The sequence below is a fragment of the Chenopodium album genome, chromosome 6 (genome assembly GCF_948465745.1).
Source record: "Chenopodium album chromosome 6, dcCheAlbu1.1, whole genome shotgun sequence".
Classification (NCBI taxonomy): Eukaryota; Viridiplantae; Streptophyta; class Magnoliopsida; order Caryophyllales; family Amaranthaceae; genus Chenopodium; species Chenopodium album.
Window position 1 is genome coordinate 18,871,426 of NC_137839.1, and position 19,012 is coordinate 18,890,437.

Below are 19,012 nucleotides of genomic sequence, written 5' to 3' on the forward strand. Positions count from 1 at the left end.
TAACATACTTGCATTGTACCATAATGATTATCTATGATATTTGGAGAATATACATGTCACATTGATCAAACCGAACAAATAGAATACTATTTAATTAGATATAAAATTTATAATACTAGTAGTAATCATGAACATGCCATCAAACACCCACAGTATGTAATATTAATGCTAAAGATAAACATGCAAAAGGAATTATCATTATTATGATGCTAAAAAGACCATGCAAAGATAATTAAACTGACACCTAATCGGTTATGTCATGCAAAAAGAATTATCATGCAAAAAAAAAAAAAATCAAATTATGTGAAACATGTACATAAAGTTATCTAAACCAACTGACACCTAATCGGCCAAACTCTTCATATGAAATAGTTACAAATCAATGATTGTTTCATGATAAACAATATCAGGTTACAACATAAACAAAATTAAATCGGTAATTGTTCTCATAGAATCTAATGTGAATTATCGGTAATAATTAACATCTAGAATATTCATACTAATTTATATACAATCGAGATAACACACATATAATACAATATATGCAAACCTTTTATAGTTAATGAGATCTATTTTAATTGACTGCGATAAAAAAATTATTAAATATAAACAACATGATCTAATAAAAATTGAAGACGGTGATTATATATTCCTAAACAAAATCATGCTTATACATAATTTAAAACGAAACTATAGAATCAAATGATGAATAATAGAATTAGTAGTGTGCACACAAGTCAATAAAGCAATGAAATTATATACTTTGCAAAAGCCATTCTCGTAGTCAAACAATCCTAATTCCAAATTTCATGTATAAGTATAATAAACATTATTAAAGTATAAAAAGGTATAGCAGAACATACTAGTTTGGTAGTAACTAAAACAAAGTTAATGAACAATTCAAAAAAAGATTCATATAAAAGATTATTTGCAAATCAGAATACGAAATACATACAACATAATATTGTGGCTACGGCTAATACGAATGAAGTATGTGGTAATTGTATAATAGTTACGTTATATTAAACGTACCTGAATTTAGAGTAGGATAACTTAATTCAACTAGGTAGAACAATGGTGCTGATAACGTGTTAAATATAGAAGAGAAATATATAGAGAGAGTTCGTTCTGTATATTCTTCCATCCAGTACGGGATATATATACATGAATAATATCTAGAGTTCCATCAACGGATAAAATCAAATACCCAACTCTAGAGTATTCTAGATGGTACATGGGATAATAGTCATCCACATTTAGATATTTCATTACACCAAAAATATTTTATTAATATCTAACTCTAATAAAATAGCTTCATGCATATATACAAATATATGTATTAAATTCTAAACATAAAAATGGATCAAAATTAGTATTATAGTTCGTATTAAATTTTTATAATTATGTACATAAATGGGTACCCGGAACGGGAAACCATTACCGGATGGTTTCAATTCCAATTCCTAAATTTTAGGTTTTGGTTGAAGTGGTTCCAATTCCAATTCCGAATTTTAAGACTTGATCCCAACAAATTTTATGCATGGTTCCTAAAATTTTGACCGAATACCCGATTTGCTTCTTTTGTATAGATGTATCTTGAGTCGACTAAGTCTTGTGTACAATGGGTGTACATTAATTCCTCGTTATAACTCGAAATTGGGCTTATAATATATCGTCAGAAAGATCTTTTCGAACCCCATCCAACTACACAATTATTGGACCCATATAATAGACTAAACTAAACTGGACTGGACGTTTTCATAAACAAGATACGAAAAGAAAGATTTTCGAAAACAGAAAGAACTATTTTTATTAAAAACAGAGAAATCACGAGACTCTTTCACATTTCACCTCGTTCGATAATCAATAACGTGAAAGGTACTCATCACTGGGTTTGGTTTTTGGGGAGACACGGTCAGATGTCTACAGTAACCAAACTTAAAGGGTAACTTTTAATCATGTGTAATTTCTTATAGATACATAATTACATACTATAAAGACTAATATGATTAATCAAATACACTATTAGTCTTTTATAAAATAAAGTTTTGGATTTTAACACCACAAAAAAAACGAAAAAAATGGTTTTTAACACTACAAAAAAATAACACCACAAAATTTTTTTAAAAAAATTGGCTTTTACCACCACTTAACAATTGTCGTCTAAATTTTCTTTAAGTGGTGTCCAATATGCCACGTGTTGCTATATTATTAGTTTAGAAAAAAAGGAAAAAAAAAATCCCTAAAACTAACCCAACCACCCCAGACCCACCGCCGACGGCGCACCACCACAACATCCTCACCCTAACCCTCCTATTTCCAGCCCCAGCTACCGGAAAAGCGCTGCCTTTTCTTTCTCACTCCCTAGATTCAACCGTCAGTTCCCAACAACCACCAAAAACAACCGTTTATTTTTCAAGCAACCTAAAAACGAACGACCACAACCACTACTTACGGTTGAAATCGACAGGTTTAAGGTCGAAATCGACCATTTCAACCCTAATCCGGCCGATTTCGACCACTAGCGGCGTTTATTGTGGCCGTTTTTAAGGGCTATGAAAAACGGCGACAACAACAGCTGTTTTTTGGTGGTCGTTGGGGAGGGCTGCCGGTTTAGGGACGGGGAAAGGGAGTGAGCGGATTTTCAGGTGGCTTGGGCTAGGAACGGGGCTATCAAGGTGAGAGGATGGTGGCGGTGGGGTTGATGGTGGGGGTTGGGTGGCTGGAGTAGTTTTAAGGTTTTTTTAAATGTTTTGGACCAATTATATGCTGACACGTGGCATTGTAGGTCCCACTAACGGATTCTATCCATGAATCGATTAAGTGGTGGTAAAAGCCCTTTTTTTGGTGTTTTTTGTGGTGTTAAAATATAAAGTTTTTTTTTTTTAAAATAAAAAAACCATATTTTTAGTTATTTTGTGGTGTTTAAATTCAAAATTTCCTAAAATTTATTAATAAAAATAAATAACTTTTGTAATATAAAGGGTAACTTTAAGTATTTTAACATAATTTTAACCCGTTATATAACAAAGTAACATACACCCGTTGTATACAAGACTTAGGGCCTGTTTCGATTTATTGAAAACAACTAAATTGAACTGAACTAAATAGAGTTGAAATGAATTATTTATGAGAGAAAGAAATTAGGAATTGAACTAAACTGAAGTGAAATTAAGCTGAGCGAAAAAGGCCCTCGGTCATCTAAAGGACATGTTTTGATTTACTGAAATGAGTTGATTTGAGTTCAAGTGAATTTTTTATAAGAGAAGGAAATTAAAAATTGAACTAAACAAAATTGTTTATGCGAGAAGAAAAATAGGAATTGAACTAAAGCTGAATAAAACAGAACAGGTCTTAAGTGGCTGGTATGAAGACTTCAATAAAAAATAACATGAAGGTCGGTCCAACTCCAAACAATCCGGAATTGCTGACAAACCCCTAAACAAAAACCCTTACGTTTTTCTCAAATCACACTTGTAACTCAATCAACCACCTTCGTCACCACATAAATTCACACCTTTCTGCCACAAACTAGCCCCACCTTCCTTCTTTCCTCCTCTTCATTCATTCATTACAATAAAAAAAATCAAAAACCACCCAAAATAAAAACCTTCATTATTCCTTCTAACTCCAAACCCTTCCAAAACCCTCCTTTTCTCTTTTCTCCTCTTCATTAGTTCATTTCACACCCTTCTTAACCAACCAAATAACCCCCTTTTTTTCCCAGAAAAATGGCGATTGCTTTATTACGCAGTCAAAGTAGTGCTAATTTCCGCCATTATTACTCTAATTTAATCAAACATCATAATTTCTACAATAATTCCAAACAAATTGGTTCTCAAATTTGTCATAATTATAATCATAATCAATTGAAACAATTGTTGCAACAACAGCAGAATGTAAAGTATTATTCCAGATTCTCTAATTTTTTCAGAAAATCAGTCAAAGAAGTCGAGGTTCCGGCGCCGCCATTTTTGTTTAGGCCGTCGGTATCTTCGTCAACGTCGACAAAATCGTCGGTTTTATCGAAGTTTGGGTTTGTTGGGTGGTATTTAGGGTTGATTAAGTCTCGCCCTGTTCTTACTAAAAGTGTTACTTCTTCTCTTATTTACATTGCTGCTGATTTGACTTCTCAGGTATTACTTTCATTTTCTTTAATTTTAATATTTTTTGGTTGATTGAGTTTTTGAATTGTGACATGCCTGATTTGGGATTATGCTGGGAAGAAAATGGTATGAATTTGATTGTTATTGTATTAGAAAAATGTCAACTTCTAAAGAAAATTAATGGGGGTTTGAAATAAATTAGGGAAGTTTTTGGTATTGTTTTTATTTTATAGAGTAAAGAATCTATGAAAGATTTTGACTGTTTTTTTGTTGAAAAAGTGGGATTTTTATTCTATTATTATTACTCTAGGAAATGAGTGGTTTTATGAAGTTAGAAACTTGTTATAGTAAATTGCGAGAATTTGGAGTATTGTGTGTTGTAATGAACAATAATGTAGACGGGATTTCTATCCCAGGTTTTGGCGACCAACCTTCAAGAATTCACCTAACTAAAGTTAGCTGAGATACAATATTTTAGCTAACATGGGTTAAAGAGTTAATTTGCTTGGGAAAAATAGGTTATCTTTGCTTTGTTTTTTAGAATATGCATACTTGGACACGGAGAAAGGAATATTGAGGCAATTGAGCTTATAAATTTGGACGATATCAATGCGCATTAACTTGTAGAACATCTTAGGTTTTTGTCAAACTAATGGTGATTATTAGTTATCTTATAAAGTCATATACAGTTGTTTCGGGGTTAGGATGGGAAATTGTAACCTTATTCATGTTCATGTGTGTACCATTAAGAAAAAATGGTATGAACATGGCTTGTCAAGATTTAATCTGTGCTAATTTCTTTGCCGAAGAAAGATGTGAAGTTAGTTGGTGGACTGGGTTGGGTCTTGGGTGGATTAAAAGAAATTAAATTATGGACCCATTGTATAAAAAGGCTCAAGGCGCACCAAGGCGTTTTTAGAGTATACTCATGAACATGACTAAGGTTAGGAAATGCAAACTCTGTACAGAATGCTATTTTGTTTGAAAATTCCATATGGCTTGCAATTTCTTAGATGATTATTTGGTTTTATGTAGATTACCAGCTTAGTTTGCAATACAAACCATGTAAGTGGCATGTCTCGCATCTGGCACTTATTGGCCATCAACACACATCTGCCTGATACATCTTGGATATGTCAGGTGGAGTATATCTTTATCTTATTTTTGTGGACAATTATAGGATATATCTGAAATATATCTCACTTGACATATTTTGTCTCTAGAATCTATGAATAAAAAGTTGAAAATAAAGAAAAAGGAAGAAAACATACATTTATCATGAATAAAAAATATATACTAAATGAAAAGAAAATGTCATGATCATCATGACTTGCATCTCCTTACAAATACCCCACGTCAGTCTATTACCTTTTGATATCCTATTCTTATGTATTTCGTGAGTCAATTAGAAAGTTAATCTATCCTTGATTTCCTTAATTCTTTTCTTATTGAATTGCACTCCATATCATGGCATGTATATATTAATATGGCGTGACTGGTTTATGACAGACTATTGCATTGCAATCTTCTGAGTCGTATGACTTGATTAGGACGCTACGCATGGCTGGATATGGAGGGGTGATTTTAGGTCCAACGTTGCATTATTGGTTCAATTTTATGTCAAGAATTCTTCCAGGAACAAGTTTACTGACAACAGTGAAGAAAATGGTATTGGGGCAGACAGTTTATGGACCAACTATGACCGTTACTTTCTTCTCGATGAATGCTGCTCTGCAAGGTAGGGAATTTTTAAATCCCACTGTTTTACAATATATAACTGTGTGATGCTGTCAAATATTTTGCACTTTCATGCAAGCAATGCAGGTCAAGAAATAGGGGAGAGTACTAGCTTAATGGCCAATCTTATTACTCAATAATTGCTTGAAACTTGCGGTAGAGACAGCATGATTAGTATGGGCTGGAGCTACATGCTTACTTAGGATATATATATTAAGATTAAAACATAGTTCTGATGGCATTTTGCTGTAGCAACAGCTGAAGGAGATAAACAAATAGTGTCAATTTGAATAGCAGTATTGGTGCATGAAAGAGTTGAGACTTTTTTGTTTAGCTTTTGTGTATGCAGCTTGTTGTTTACTTAGTTATAAACTATATTTTAGGTCTTTCAAGTGAGTTTCAACTCATGCTTCTGCCACGTTGATAAGACATGCCAGTGGCTGGAGCATTCTATGAGTTTTAAGTTTGAAAGTTCATTAATTGACATACTTCATTTGATACCCATGTCAAAGTAATTAATGTGGCCTTCTCATTACTGCACACAATCAAAGCATTAATTTCAAATTGTGCAGGCTGTAGCATGGTATCCTCTTTAATAACTAAGTTGTCTACATATTATCAGCTGTTTGGTGTAACTTGTTAGAACACAATCACTATTCTTTTAAACTAGGGTCGTTTGGTTAGCAAACTAGAATGAATGGATTAGGAACCCATACCAAAGTGGTATAGATGGGGAACCCAACATCATGCCAAAATTTTTTGGTTTAAACTAAAAGATATTTATTTAGTTAGGGTTTGTGTCTAAAGTGGAATGGATTTATAAACTTAGGGGATAAGGTGGGTGTGAGATTGAACTCCATTGAAGGGGGTTGTAATGAAGTTAGATACTTATTATATGAGGTACCATGGTAAAAAATGTTTAACAAACCATTGAAATGGGTTCTACTCCATTCCAAATGTCTTGCCAAACACCCCCTTATGAAATTAGTCACAGAAATGAAGTCTAGGCTATGTTACTCGGACAAGGGATATTTGCCAGAGTATTGGTTTTGATACAACCCAACAGAGATCCAAGCACAAAAGACAGGGTGGGTGCGGCTTTTGTACTCAGAAATGGCTTTCTGTTCTAACCATGAATCAAAGAAAAGGACTAAGGGGTGATATCTGGGTGAAAATTGGTCTTCAAGACTTCAATAACACGATAAGGTTGAAAGTTTTCAGATCTAGAATTGGTGGAAATGTCCCTAGGCTGACAATTGAAGTTGAAAGTTACTGTAAGAAGAAAGATATTGGAGGGGCTGACAGGGAGAGGAACCGATTGTGATGGCTGGAATTTTTGTTGTCTTCTTTGTTGCATGTGCTCGATTTTTTTCTTTTTTTTCTTTTTAATTTATTTTGATGGATCATTCTTTGCATGCATTATCTCTGTTTTTTTGGGCTGACTGCAGCTCATTTACTGCTTGGGTTTGAGGTCAGTCACCATTATTTGGGTTTCCTATTGAGCTATATTTTTGACTAACAAACTCTTTTTTTTCTGCTTCTTAGTTCTTACTAAGTTACTTTGCAGACACTGAAACACAAACCTGTGTATGAATTAGTAAATGAAATACATGAATATAAATGTTAAATACTTTGTATAAATTTTTCAAAAATGGTTGTATTCTTGTATATCCAATCTTGTGTCTGAATTTTGGGCAGTGTTCGTATCCTAATTATCTAAATTCTTTGTTTCAGACACCTGTATCTGATTTGTACTCTTGTCCAAGTAACATTGTGTCTAAGAAAGGACCACAATATGATACTAACATATGAAATAGTTCTTGTTTGGTTGACAATAACAAATGGAAGCAATGAAAATTTATGGGAATTGATAGATTGGGTAACTGCGTGGTTGACACTTGACAGAAAAATTAAAATGAAGCAAGTGGTTATAAAAAATTTCCTACAAAACATGGGGAATAAATTACTTATCCCTTCCTCGTCCATCTAAATTCATGGGAATTTCAAAGTCTCATGTTGTTAACCATATAAGTTAAAGAAGTTCTTAGTAATTTAGTTAGGGAATAACTTCCCATGAAATGCAATTCTTTTGGGATGTATTTCACGGGTAGTTATTTCTCTAATTAAATTTCTAGGAGTTTCCTCAACTTGTTTGGTTGACAACATGGGAATTTTGAAGTTCTCATGTTGTTAACCAAATAAGTTAAGAAGTTCTTAGTAATTTATTAAGGGAATAACTTCCCATGAAATGCAATTTCTGATGGGATGGATTTCATGGGTAATTATTTCTCTTATTAAATTTCTAGGAGTTTCCTTATATTGTTTGGTTGACAGCATGAGAATTTGAAATTCTCATCAATTTTGATTGATTGTGGTGGGGGCTTTGTTGACTAATTCTCATGTTTTGCCATAAATTTCCACATCCTCCAATTTACTCATTTTGGTCAATATATAACTACCCAATCTGTGTTATTTCCTATGAATTTCACTTTCTCCATGTTTGTTGTTTGCAAAACAAACACTTAGTTGTAATTTGAGGAAATGCATATCTCAAGTTGTCTGGGATGTTGATTATTATTAGAAAGCTACTTTTTGATTCTCGTGAAGCCACTGTTGTCATTATAGTGGTTATGGAGGTAATATTAATCTGTGTGAAGCATAAAAATGTTGCTAAATAAAGGCCCTTGGACAAATGTTGTTGGTCATGTTGGAGGGACTATTACCTGGATAGCTGCTGAATGTATATATGGACTGGGGAAAATCTTTTTCAGCTTCAACTGTGTGTCTAGCTTATCTATTTGGAGGAAAGGTCGGACTGTTGGAGAAGGGTTATCTTTTCAAGTCATTTCCTTTCTGCAAATTTAGTTTGCCATTTTTACTATGGAAATTTTACTCTGCTGCATTAAAAAATTGAACTAATAGTGAAAGGGAGAGATTTGGATTGTGGAGCTAGTAAATCAGTTAAAGCACAAATCGTCAATTACCTATCTTTTTGTTTGGTGCTTTGTTGTGATCCTTGCCGTATTTGTCTTTGGTGTTTAATGGGTATGCTCCATGGTAATTAATGCTTGTACAGTTTTGCTTTGATGAAATTATCTGAGAATTCAATGGAAATATGCATTGATTGGCTGGTTTTTATTGTGCTACAAATTTCCTCTCAGATTCTTTGAGTGTGTTGGGGATGAATATGAACTACTCTCTTCACAATCTTTACATTCTTCCTCGCTATTATTTCAGGTGAAGATGCCATGGAAATTTTTGCGAGATTGAAGCGGGATTTACTTCCAACAATGCTAAATGGTGTCATGTATTGGCCAATTTGTGATTTCATCACATTCAGATTTGTTCCTGTTCACTTACAGGTAACAGTCATAGCTTGTTTGTGATGGATGTTAAAGTGTTCTTTAATCAGTGCTTTATCTTTTATTATCTAGAATATCAACGGGGGGCTAAGGGGCAGTAGGGGAGGGTAATTCAAGCAATTCATTAAGCAAGTTCATGACCACTAAGGCTGTGTTTTTATCTGTTTCTAATTTAGTGTTGTTTTTGCAGCCGCTAGCGAGCAATTCATTTTCTTATCTGTGGACTATTTATATGACATATATGGCAAGTTTGGAAAAACCGAGTGTGGCTTGATGATGCAATTTTCATTCAGGAGCTAGATGGCTTTCTGGAACAATTTTATCAACTATTTGATAATGGATTACAAGTCTGTCCATTACCTTCCATCTCTTATAGTAACTAAACCAGCTTCCTTGACTATTCAGTTGACCGTGGTTGGCTGGTTAATTTTTGTAATATATTTCAGTATTTATATACTACTATTAGAAAATTTTGTTACTACTATTTTAAGTCTTTGATATCTTGTGTAGTATGTTAATTTGCTGTAATTTTTTTGGATGTTATGCCGACTTAAATTATGCAGAATGGCTGAATGGGGGTCAAAATCAGAGAAGTCTGATTGCGTTACAGTGATGCATAAGGGAATTGTATAATACAAACTTTTAAATAAAACGGATGTTCAGTAAATTACTGAACATCCGTTATAAAGTGACAATAAAATGTGCAGAAGTTACACTAAAACGCACAAAAGTTACCCTGACATATATAAAAGTTATTTATGCTTCATTGATAAATTTGACAAAAGTGACACTAAATTTGACAAAAGTGACACTAAATCTGACAAAAGTGTACCCACCACTTTTCTCTCTCGTTAATTCTACTCAACCAAAACTTAATAAGGTGACATATTTGATATTTCTATAGGGAAAACAATTCAAGATGGAGGGAATAAGTTTTAAAAAGGTTATTATGTTTATATAAATTCATGTAAGTTTTGATAAGTGAAATATAGGTGAATGAAACACCTAAAATAGGTTGCTACACCTTTGGTTTTATATCAATTTGTTGTAAACTATATTTATAGTGATGACAAAATTATGGAATTTGAATTCAATTTCAATTTTTTTTTATAATTTTATATATCATATAACTAATATATAAAGCTAATTTTTTTAGCCAGGTCACGAAATAGCAACACTTGACATTCCAACTTTTTACCAAGTGTCGTGTCACCTTGGATAGATTTAGGATAAACTTCATAAGATAAAAAAGTTAGTTAAAAATTTCAATTTCTTTCAAATTAGGATAGAATTTTAAAATAAGATGGTTAGTTTAGAATTTTATTTTCAATAAAATACCAAATAATAAAAAACTTATAATTAGGCCACAAGCCAACATCATATACTTATTCAAACATTAATATACGCAATATCATTTTAACTTTTCGCCAAGTGTCGTACCACGTTAGATAAATATAGATAGATTTTGTAGCAAAAAAAGTTAATTTAAAATTTTATTTTTAATCAAATTGAATTATAATATAATTCTATCTTAAAAGTCTATAAACAATCCGGGCATCGCACGGGGAACAAACTAGTAGATAAAAAAAAAAAAAAACTTCGAATGAGGCGATGTTGGGTCATAAATTCATATCATATATGAAATGTTGAGAAAATATAAGTTTATCATTATGATAAAGTGATAAACATAATTTGTTTATGGGTCATAAATTCATATCATATATGAAGTGTAGAGAAAATACAAGTTTATCATTATGATAAACAAAAATAACAAAATTTTTAATAAGCTAACAACCCTTTATTAAGTATAGGTCGCATACTCGCATTGTCTTTAATAAATTTACAAAAATGCCATGTTGACTAGATCTCTAAATATTTAGGTTTTTTCATTTACTATTTTGTCATTTAAGAAATAAATTTTGTTTTTTTTTTGGTGTTTAGAGAGCCACAAGGGCTCAATCCCATGATCTCCTGACAACCGGGAGGGAAGCTCTAACCATTTGAGATATCCATCACTCTCGAGAAATAAATTTTGTTTATCAAAATAATTAAATGCAGTTTCGATCTTAAACCACAGAAGACTAGAGTTCTGATTTTGGTTCACCCTCTTCAGTCTTCACACTCACTTCCTCTGTCTCTCCACCCATGTCAGAGAATCCATTAGAACCCATCTTCAAAACCTTCCAAAGAATTTCAAATTCTATTCAAACCCAACTTTTCTCCTTCACTGGCTTAGCTATTCACCCTTCACCTTCCAATGAAAAGCCTCTTCTTTCTCTATCCCCTCCCAATAAGCCAAATTCATCATACCCTACTGACATTTCCGCTAAGGTATTTTTCCCTTTATTTTATTAGATTATTATTTCAATTTGAAACTTTGTTTAAGATTTGATTTTTACGATTATGTTATACTCTTTTGTCAAATTCAATTACCCATTTGTTAAATGCTCTCCTAACTTCGAATTTTGTGTGTTAAACTTTATCTACTATTTGTATTTCGAGAATATAGTAGCTGGGGTTATTGTGTGCATTGCGAATTTTAGTGAATTTTGGTATTGGGATTTATTTGGAATTAAGGTATTGAGGAAACTAAATTCTGAAAATCAATTGGAATTTGAATTATGCTATGTATGTGTTACATTAGGAAGGTATGGATGTGTTGTGCCATCTTGGAAGCAATGAGCAGATTGATTTCAGAGTTTGAAGATGCTTTGGAGTCTGGATGAACCCACATGGCCACATTGTTAGTGGCATCAAAAAAGTTGCATGTAGCCGAAGTTCATTTGGTCTGTTGCATTGCCTATTGTTTTGGTTAGTGAGATTTTAGAAAGGGTTGAATTGTCTATCTTTAATTCAATGTGAAAAAACTGTGTCACCTCACAGACTCCTTTTAATGTAAATCAGCATACGTCGTGTATATAAAGAAGCTGATTGGGTTGCTGACATCCTTTGAAATTCTAGGAATTCGTTGATAGGGATTTAGTCAATTCCTCAATATCTTGCTCATTCACAACCAAATATTTTCACTATCTCTGTCAAGAATGTGAATCCTTGGTTTGTGTATTACGGTGTAAGGGTATATATATACAACCTAAGATGGGGCTAAACATAAGCCCAATAGGAAGCTAACAATACAATGTAAGCCTAGCTTAACACCCCCCCTCAAGTTGGAGCATGCAAATCACAAATGCCCAACTTGCCTAGTAAATACGAAAATTGTCGTTTACCCAAAGCCTTCGTAAAGATATCCGCTAGTTGTTCCGTCGTCCGCACATGAGAAGTTTTAATAGTACCATCTTGTATTGCATCACGAATATAATAGCAGTCGACCTCAATGTGTTTGGTACGCTCATGGAACACCGGATTTTGCGCGATGTACAAAGCCGACTGACTATCACAAAATAGGCTCATCGCTCGTGGGTGAGCCACACCCAGACTACCAAGAAGAGCCTTCAACCACTTCAACTCATCAGTAACAGGGACATAGAACGGAACTCTGCCTCTGCAGAGATTTAGCAGCAACAGTCTGTTGTTTCTTGGTTTTCCAAGAAATCGGAGAACCACCAAGAAAAACTAACCAGCCGGTTATGGATCTCCTTGTCAGAGGACAACTAGCCCAATCCGAATCGCACCAACCTGTCAAATGCAAATCACAGTCTGAACCCAAAATAATTCCCTGGCCGGGCAACCCTTCAAGTATCGAACAGCACGAAGAGTAGCATCCCAATGCTCCTGTCGAGGTTGATGCATAAATTGAGCCAAAATGTGAACTGTGTAAGCCAAATCAGGACGAGTGAAAGACAAATAAATCAGACGACCAACAAGCCGTCGATATTACTCGGGATCATCAAGAAAAGCACCCTGTGAATCCGGCTGGTTTGGCGCCTAATAAGCCTGTTTCTGCAATAATATCAAGAGTATACTTGCGTTGACAGAGAAAAATCCCCTCGGGACTCCGTGCAACCTCAATGCCAAGAAAATACTTCAACACACCCAAATCTTTCATATGAAAGCAATCACACAGATAAGATTTAAAATCAGAAATGGCAGAAACAGAGTTGCCTGAGATCAACAAATCATCAACATACACCAGAACACTGAGTTGAATATTCCCTTGTTGCAGAGTAAACAAGGAATAATCAGAGTACGACTGGATGAAACCGTACCTTTTGAGAGAGGAAGTCAATTTAGCAAACCAACACCGCGGTGCTTGTCGAAGGCCATACAACGATTTCTGTAACCGACACACCAACCCTGGTTTGTTACCATGAAATCCGGGAGGAGGTTTCATATACACTTCTTCATCAAGATCCCCGTGGAGAAATGCATTATGAACGTCCATCTGATGTAATTCCCAATTTTTCGCCGCTGCGACGGCTAAGAAAGCACGCACTGTAACCATCTTTGCCACCGGAGCAAATGTCTCATTATAGTCAATACCTTCTACTTGGTGATTACCAAATATGACTAGACGAGCCTTTAACCTCTCGACAGTTCCATCAGAATTGTACTTGATTTTATAAACCCAACGACATCGGAGAGCTTTCTTTCCCGGAGGTAGAGTTTCCATGACCCAAGTCTGATTATCTTCTAAGGCAGTGATTTCTTTTTGCATTGCTTCTCTCCACCCTGCATCAGTTATTGCTTCCTTGAAGTTACGGGGTTCTGTGCCTGCTAACACAGCTGCAAGAAAAGTACGGTGTCGCATGGAAAATTTTTCACAATTAACAAAATGTGCTATAGGATAGGGAGTACCTGAGGAGCATGGAGAGAGTGAACTAGGAGGACTCGTTGCTTGTACAGTATGTGCGACGTAATCTTTGTGCCAACCCGGGGGGTGACGGGGTCGAGTACCACGCTCATGAACTGATGCGGCAGCATTATCAAGGGGGCTGCCTGCTCCCATGCTGCCTGCTGCCGTGCTGTGCTGTGGAGGGGGATGTGCAGCAGCAGCGGCAGTAGACCCAACGGCCTGGTTGTGGCTGTTGCTGTTGGCCACGGCCTGGTCGTGGTGTGGGCTGCCATCCTCACCCAAAGGCGTGGCAGGAGCAGCAGCATCAAGGGGCTCTTGCATGGCCTCTCTTACCTCCAAAACCGACTCTAAGTCATCCAAGAAGTTAAAATCAACTCCCATCTCTCCCTCATTCAACATAGCAGCAGCCGAATCATTAGAAGAGCCCTCATTCAAGGACTTATCATTAGCAAACGGGAACTCATTCTCAAAGAACTTTACATCACGCGACACAAATATCTCACCCGTCTCAAGATCATAAAGTTTCCAACCCTTTTTACCATTAGGATAGCCAACAAAGACACATTTTCGACTCCTAGGTGCAAATTTGTCCCCCTTTGCTTTTTGATTATGAGCAAAACAAAGAGAACCAAAAACCCGTAACTCATCAAAACTAGGTTCTTTTCCAAACAAAACCTCATATGGTGTCTTATTTTGTAATAAACGAGATGGTGTACGATTAATCAAATAAACCGCCCCAAGAACACACTCACCCCAAAAACCAATAGGCAAATTCCCTTGGAACATCAAAGCACGCCCCACATTCAATATATGTTGATGTTTTCGTTCTACCCGTCCATTTTGTTGAGGTGTCCCAACACAAGAAGTTTGAAAAATAATGCCATGTTCATTGAAATATGGAAGCATGCAATTAAATTCGGTTCCATTGTCACTCCTCACCAATTTTACATTTGTTTCAAATTGACGTTCAATCATAGCAAAAAATGACAGGAATGCGGAATAAACTTTAGTTTTGGAATTCAACAAATAAACCCAAACACCTCTTGAAAAATCATCAACTAGAGTCAAAAAATAATGTGCACCACAAGTAGAGGGAGTTTTATATGACCCCCACAGATCACAATGAATCAATTCAAAAATACGACTAGCTTTGCTATCACTATTAGGAAAAGGGTCCCTAGATTGTTTAGCTTGAGGACACACGTCACAAGCTTTATTCAAAATTGACTTAGTAGTACTATTACGAATAGCAGGAAATAACTTGACAACTCTATCCGACGGATGCCTAAGTCTTCTATGCCATAGCTCTAACTTTGTCAATTCCGGAACTTGCACCGCACATACTGTAGGAACACGCCGAAAATAATAGAGTCTGTCCTTCCGTTCACCGGCTCCAATCAGGCTCCCCGAATGTTGGTCCTGTATAGCACATAAAGAATTAGTGAAACGAACAAAACAATGCGAGTCATCAATCATCTTTGACACCGAAATTAAATTGCATTTTAATTTAGGAACAAATAACACATGCTCCAAAATTAAATCATTAGCCAGTTGTACACGGCCCTCCTTAAGTGCCACTGCTTGTTCACCATTAGGAAGACCCACGGGACACGGCGTGATCGTACAAACATCCATGAGGCAAGATTCAAGACCGGTTACATGATGTGACGCCCCCGTATCAATTATCCAAGAAGACAAAAGCTCACCTTGCATTCGGTCCTGTTTATGGTTATTAACCATATTTAATAAAACCTGAACAACATCTGAGGTCTGCCAAGGACAAATCAGTGGCTTGCGGGTTTCCTGTCACAGCATTCGCACGAGCAGGGGAGGGGGCAGCACGAGCAGGGGAGGGAGTGGCAGCAGCAGCAGGTTTGGACGTGGACGCTGCAGGGGAGGCCTTGGTGGGCTGCCTCGAAGAGCTAGCAGACCCCTTGCGCTTCAATTCGAACCACCACTCAGGAAGTCCGTGGAGTTCAAAGCATCCATCATTATCATGACCCGATTTTTGGCAATGCGTACAAAATAATTTCGACTTGTCTCGACGCTCCATACTCCCCTTCCCACAAATTGATTGAACAGAAAACGCATGAGCATCATTGGTTTTGTCTTTCTCGGCCTTCCCCCTAGCAATTCCTCTTGACTCCTCTTGAAGAAGCGCTTGGTAAGCTCGATTCAAATCAGCAGCCGGTTGTTTGAGAGAGCAAATTTGTTCTCACAGCCGCATATAAGTCATCATCAATACCAATTAAAAATTGGTGCAAAATCTCCTCTTCCCTGTCCAAGGCGAATTTTCCAGCAACATCACAAGTGCAATGCCCACAATCACAGCCGTGAAGGGGTTTAATTCGCGTGAGTTCATCAAACAAGCCCATCAATTTAGTGTAATAGCCTTCAACAGTCATGCCTTTGGTTTGTTTGCAATCGGTTTTTTTTGCTCGCAATTGTTGCAAGCGAGGTCCATTGGAGATACAATAGCGTTTCTCCAAGTAATCCCAAAGTCGCTTCGCCTCCTCAAAGTACGGGATTGAAGCAGCTACTTTGGAGTCCATTGAGCGCAATAGCCAGGAAACAAGCATCGAATTGACGGTTTCCCAATCAAGTAATTTCTTCTTCTCGGTGGGTTTGGTGATGGTTCCATCAACAAACACAAACTTCCGGCGAGATCGCAAAGACAAAGTTATAGCCCTCGACCATGCCAAATAATTATCTCCTGTCAAGATTACGTGAGTAATCAAGTTTCCGGGCTCCATTGATGAAGTTGATCGAGTGTGAAATTGGTAGAGTGTTCTGTGTAGGCCTGATCATGGATCGGATATCCGATCCGAAAGGGGATTTCGGATCGGATATCCGTATCCGAGAATACTTATATTTGCTATTTGTATCCGATCCGAAAAGTTCGAATATCCGAAAATCCGGATATCCGAATTTTTCGGATCGGATATATCGGATATCCTATATCTGACTACTTTGATTACGAGTTGTTTTAAATGGCAAAATTGAAATTTTTTTTTACCCATTTTCTCCTCATGTTACTCACAACCTGAACAAAGAGAGAGAAAATAGATGTGTAATTATCCTATTAAAAATAATTATCCTATTAAAAAAATGGACTTGTAAATACTGTCTACAGCTAATTTAGTCATTTTCAGGGAAAAAAAAAAAAAAAATAATGAAATAACAAAATACAAATAACCTGCCATGGCTGCCAATTTGCCAAAATGCAAACTAATTGGATAAGTGCTACAAAAGTACAAATTATATGACAAAGAAAATTTAAAGTCCAAATACATTAATGTCCAAATAGTTAACAATACGTCAATAGTCAATACATGCATTTTATCTTATACTAAAAAATAAGTCATCAACGCCGGAAACCGATAGCGGATCTACAAAGTATGAGCATACGGCAAGTCAACAACTCTACAAAATATGAGATCAAAATATTAGATAATCATAAGATAAATAAAAACAAAAAGGATGCAGAAATTAAACTATAATTTTTTAAATATTCAAACTAAAAAAGTATTACCTTCTAATACTAAAAGTAATCATCAATGACGGAAACCGAAGGCGGATCAACAAGAGACGACAACTCTACAAAAAACACGATGAAAATACATTGTTAAGCAAAAGACAAAACAAAACAAATGCTAAAATAGGAGATTAAAAGATGAACATACAAATTAAACTGATCAGAATCATCAGACCATTTGACATGATTAAAAAAAAAAAAAGAGAGACAGCAAATAAAGTATAAACCGAAGTCAGTCATAATCATTCAAAATATTTAATAAAAAAAAAAAAGGGAAAAAGTATTACCCTCTTCAATTTGTTGAATGTCATCGATACTTTCTTCAATCATAAGTGGACCACGTGTAGTGCGCATCCAATCTTGTGCACAAACCAAAGCTTCAACCATATGTGAAGAAAGTGAACTACGAAATGGATCAAGTACTCTTCCACCGGTGCTAAATGCAGATTCGGATGCAACCGTGGAGACCGGAATGGCTAATACATCCCTAGCCATTAGACCAACTATAGGATATCTATCCACCCCTTTTTTCCACCATCCCAAAGCATCAAAACTCTTACCGATAATATTAGGTTCTCTATCATCCATCAAATACTTGTCCAAATCAGTTTTTTTGTCAAAAACTGTTTGTCCACCAATATCCCTCTCAAACTCAAAATCAGCCTGATCATGCCAATCATTATAGTTTTCGAAGTCTTTTGAAGTCAAATCAATATTTTCAGAAACACTTGACACATTTTGAGATTGTAAAGCAGCATAATGTTCATACAAAGAAGTCAAAGTTTCCATCACCATATCATACAACTGGGTGGCCTTGTCAGAATCATATTGATCATTAATAGCCCACTTAACATAATGCATTTTGCGTCTAGGGTCAAGCACAACAACAACATACAACATCAAGTTAATGTTATCCACATTTTCCCAATATTTGTCATGCTTTTTCTTCATCCCATTGGCCATTGACCTTTCCTTAACATCAACACTTTCACACTTTTTTTTTAATCATCTTGCCAATTGTGACAAGTTCTAACAAATACACATTAGTAGTAGCATACAAAGACCCCGAGAGTCTCAAAGTAGCATCATAAAAAATCTTAAGAAAGGGAATAAAAGAAGCAACACGATCCCAATCCATATCAGTAGGAACACCTGACATCTTTGTTAACTCTAAAAAATATTTCCCACCATCAGAATTTTCAAGCAAATCAAAAGCCTTACGAAAAATCAAAGCATACTCCAACATCAAATAGGTGGAGTTCCACCTAGTTTCAACATCCAAACAAAGCTGACGTTTTGATTCAATTTGTTCTTGATTCACACAATTTCTGAATTTTTGCAATCTAGCAGGTGAAGATCTAACAAACCGAACAGCATTACGTATTTTTTTTATTGATTCATCACATTCTTTCAAACCTTCTCTTACTGTCAAATTAAGAATGTGAGCTGCACACCGCATATGCACAAATTTACCCTCTAAAACAGTCCCATCTTTCCATCTTAGTAACCTCTTCCTTAA

General features: G+C 35.5%; 2 protein-coding genes and 1 long non-coding RNA gene across 4 annotated transcripts in view; 2 read left to right on the forward strand and 1 right to left on the reverse strand.

Annotated features, from left to right (window-relative positions):
- The first annotated feature begins 3,552 nt into the window (after nt 1-3,552).
- Nucleotides 3,553-9,703, forward strand: LOC145634695 (protein sym-1-like). Of its 2 annotated transcripts, XM_081686093.1 has the most exons (5): nt 3,553-4,136; nt 5,142-5,246; nt 5,616-5,844; nt 9,081-9,205; nt 9,396-9,703. In XM_081686093.1, the coding sequence occupies exons 1-5, from the start codon at nt 3,732-3,734 to the stop codon at nt 9,477-9,479; spliced, it is 948 nt and encodes a 315-aa protein (XP_081542219.1). In that variant the 5' UTR covers nt 3,553-3,731; the 3' UTR covers nt 9,480-9,703. The 2 variants fall into 2 exon arrangements, with proteins under 2 accessions (XP_081542219.1, XP_081542220.1); XM_081686094.1 differs by lacking the exon at nt 5,142-5,246 and having other exon boundaries at nt 3,563-4,136.
- A 1,584-nt stretch (nt 9,704-11,287) lies between these two features.
- The window catches only part of LOC145635935 (FAD-linked sulfhydryl oxidase ERV1-like), a 33,008-nt gene continuing 25,283 nt past the window's right edge, over nt 11,288-19,012 (forward strand). Inside the window, exon 1 of the mRNA XM_081687320.1 lies at nt 11,288-11,536. Within this exon, the coding sequence (XP_081543446.1) occupies nt 11,351-11,536 (186 nt within the window). The 5' untranslated portion in view covers nt 11,288-11,350. The remainder of the gene's footprint in view (nt 11,537-19,012) is intronic.
- On the reverse strand, nt 16,940-18,037 carry LOC145635936 (uncharacterized). The gene is made up of 3 exons (XR_014113946.1): nt 17,781-18,037; nt 17,491-17,555; nt 16,940-17,381 (listed from the first exon to the last, which is right to left on the reverse strand). It is a non-coding gene; the product is annotated as an uncharacterized LOC145635936 (long non-coding RNA).